The sequence below is a fragment of the Neomonachus schauinslandi genome, chromosome 4 (genome assembly GCF_002201575.2).
Source record: "Neomonachus schauinslandi chromosome 4, ASM220157v2, whole genome shotgun sequence".
NCBI classification, from domain to species: domain Eukaryota; kingdom Metazoa; phylum Chordata; class Mammalia; order Carnivora; family Phocidae; genus Neomonachus; species Neomonachus schauinslandi.
Window position 1 is genome coordinate 103922954 of NC_058406.1, and position 915 is coordinate 103923868.

At 52.6% G+C, this 915-nt stretch overlaps 1 protein-coding gene across 1 annotated transcript in view; it reads right to left on the reverse strand.

The window, feature by feature from the left end:
• RPTN (repetin) overlaps positions 1-915 on the reverse strand; it is a gene marked incomplete at its 3' end in the record, with an annotated part of 2721 nt that continues 1806 nt past the window's right edge. The window contains 1 exon segment of the mRNA XM_021687970.2: positions 1-915. This exon segment is cut by the window's right edge and continues 230 nt beyond it. Within this exon segment, the coding sequence (XP_021543645.2) occupies positions 1-915 (915 nt within the window).

Genomic DNA, 915 nt, shown 5'->3' on the forward strand with positions numbered 1-915 from the left:
GTCCCGTCTCTGATGGGTCTGCTCATCTTCGTGGGTTTGCCTGTCCCTTCTTTGACGGGTCTGCTCATCTTCATGGGTTTGCCTGTCCCGTCTCTGATGGGTCTGCTCACTTTCGTGGGTTTGCCTGTCCTGTCTCTGATGGCTTTTTTCCTCTTCATGGGTTTGCCTGGCTTGCATCTCCCAAGGAGTTACCTGACTCTCACAACCATGTCTGCCCCAGCTTTGGTGGCCCTGCTCTTCCTCTGCCTGGTGGCTCTGCCTCTCTCCATGACTTTGCCTAGCCTGGGCCTGTCTGTGGTCCTGCTCACCACCACATGATTGCCAGTCACCCCTTTTGTAACCACATGACCTTTCTTGCTGGATATGTGCAATGAGTTTGTGTTGGTGGTGTTGGCTAGGCTCCTCAGGCTCCCATGCCTGGTGGCTGTTCTGCTGGCCTTCCCTAGACTGGAATCTCTGCCCCTGATTTCGAGTCATTTCCTGTCCTTGAGTCTTTTGACTTAGTCTCCCTGACCTTCCTGATTGCTCAACATATGAGTCTCTGCTTGTTCCCTCACTTCCTTGGAGGTAACTATTTTGCCCTGTTACCCCAATCTCTGACTGACCATAGTGAGAGCTCAGGCCCTGTCTGTCTGTCTGACTATAATGATAACCCTGGCCTTGTCTGTCTGTCTGACCATAGTGAGAACTGTGGCCTAGTCTGTCTGTCTGGCCATAGTGGGAACTCTGGCCTTGTCTGTCCGCCTGGCCATAGTGAGAACTCTGGCCTTGTCTGTCTGTCTGACCATAGTGGGAACTCTGGCCTTGTCTGTCTGTCTGGCTACACTGAGAACCTAGGCCTTTTCTGTCTCTCTGACCATGGTGAGAACTCTGGCCTTGTCTGTCTGTCTGGCCATAATGAAAACTCTGGCCTTG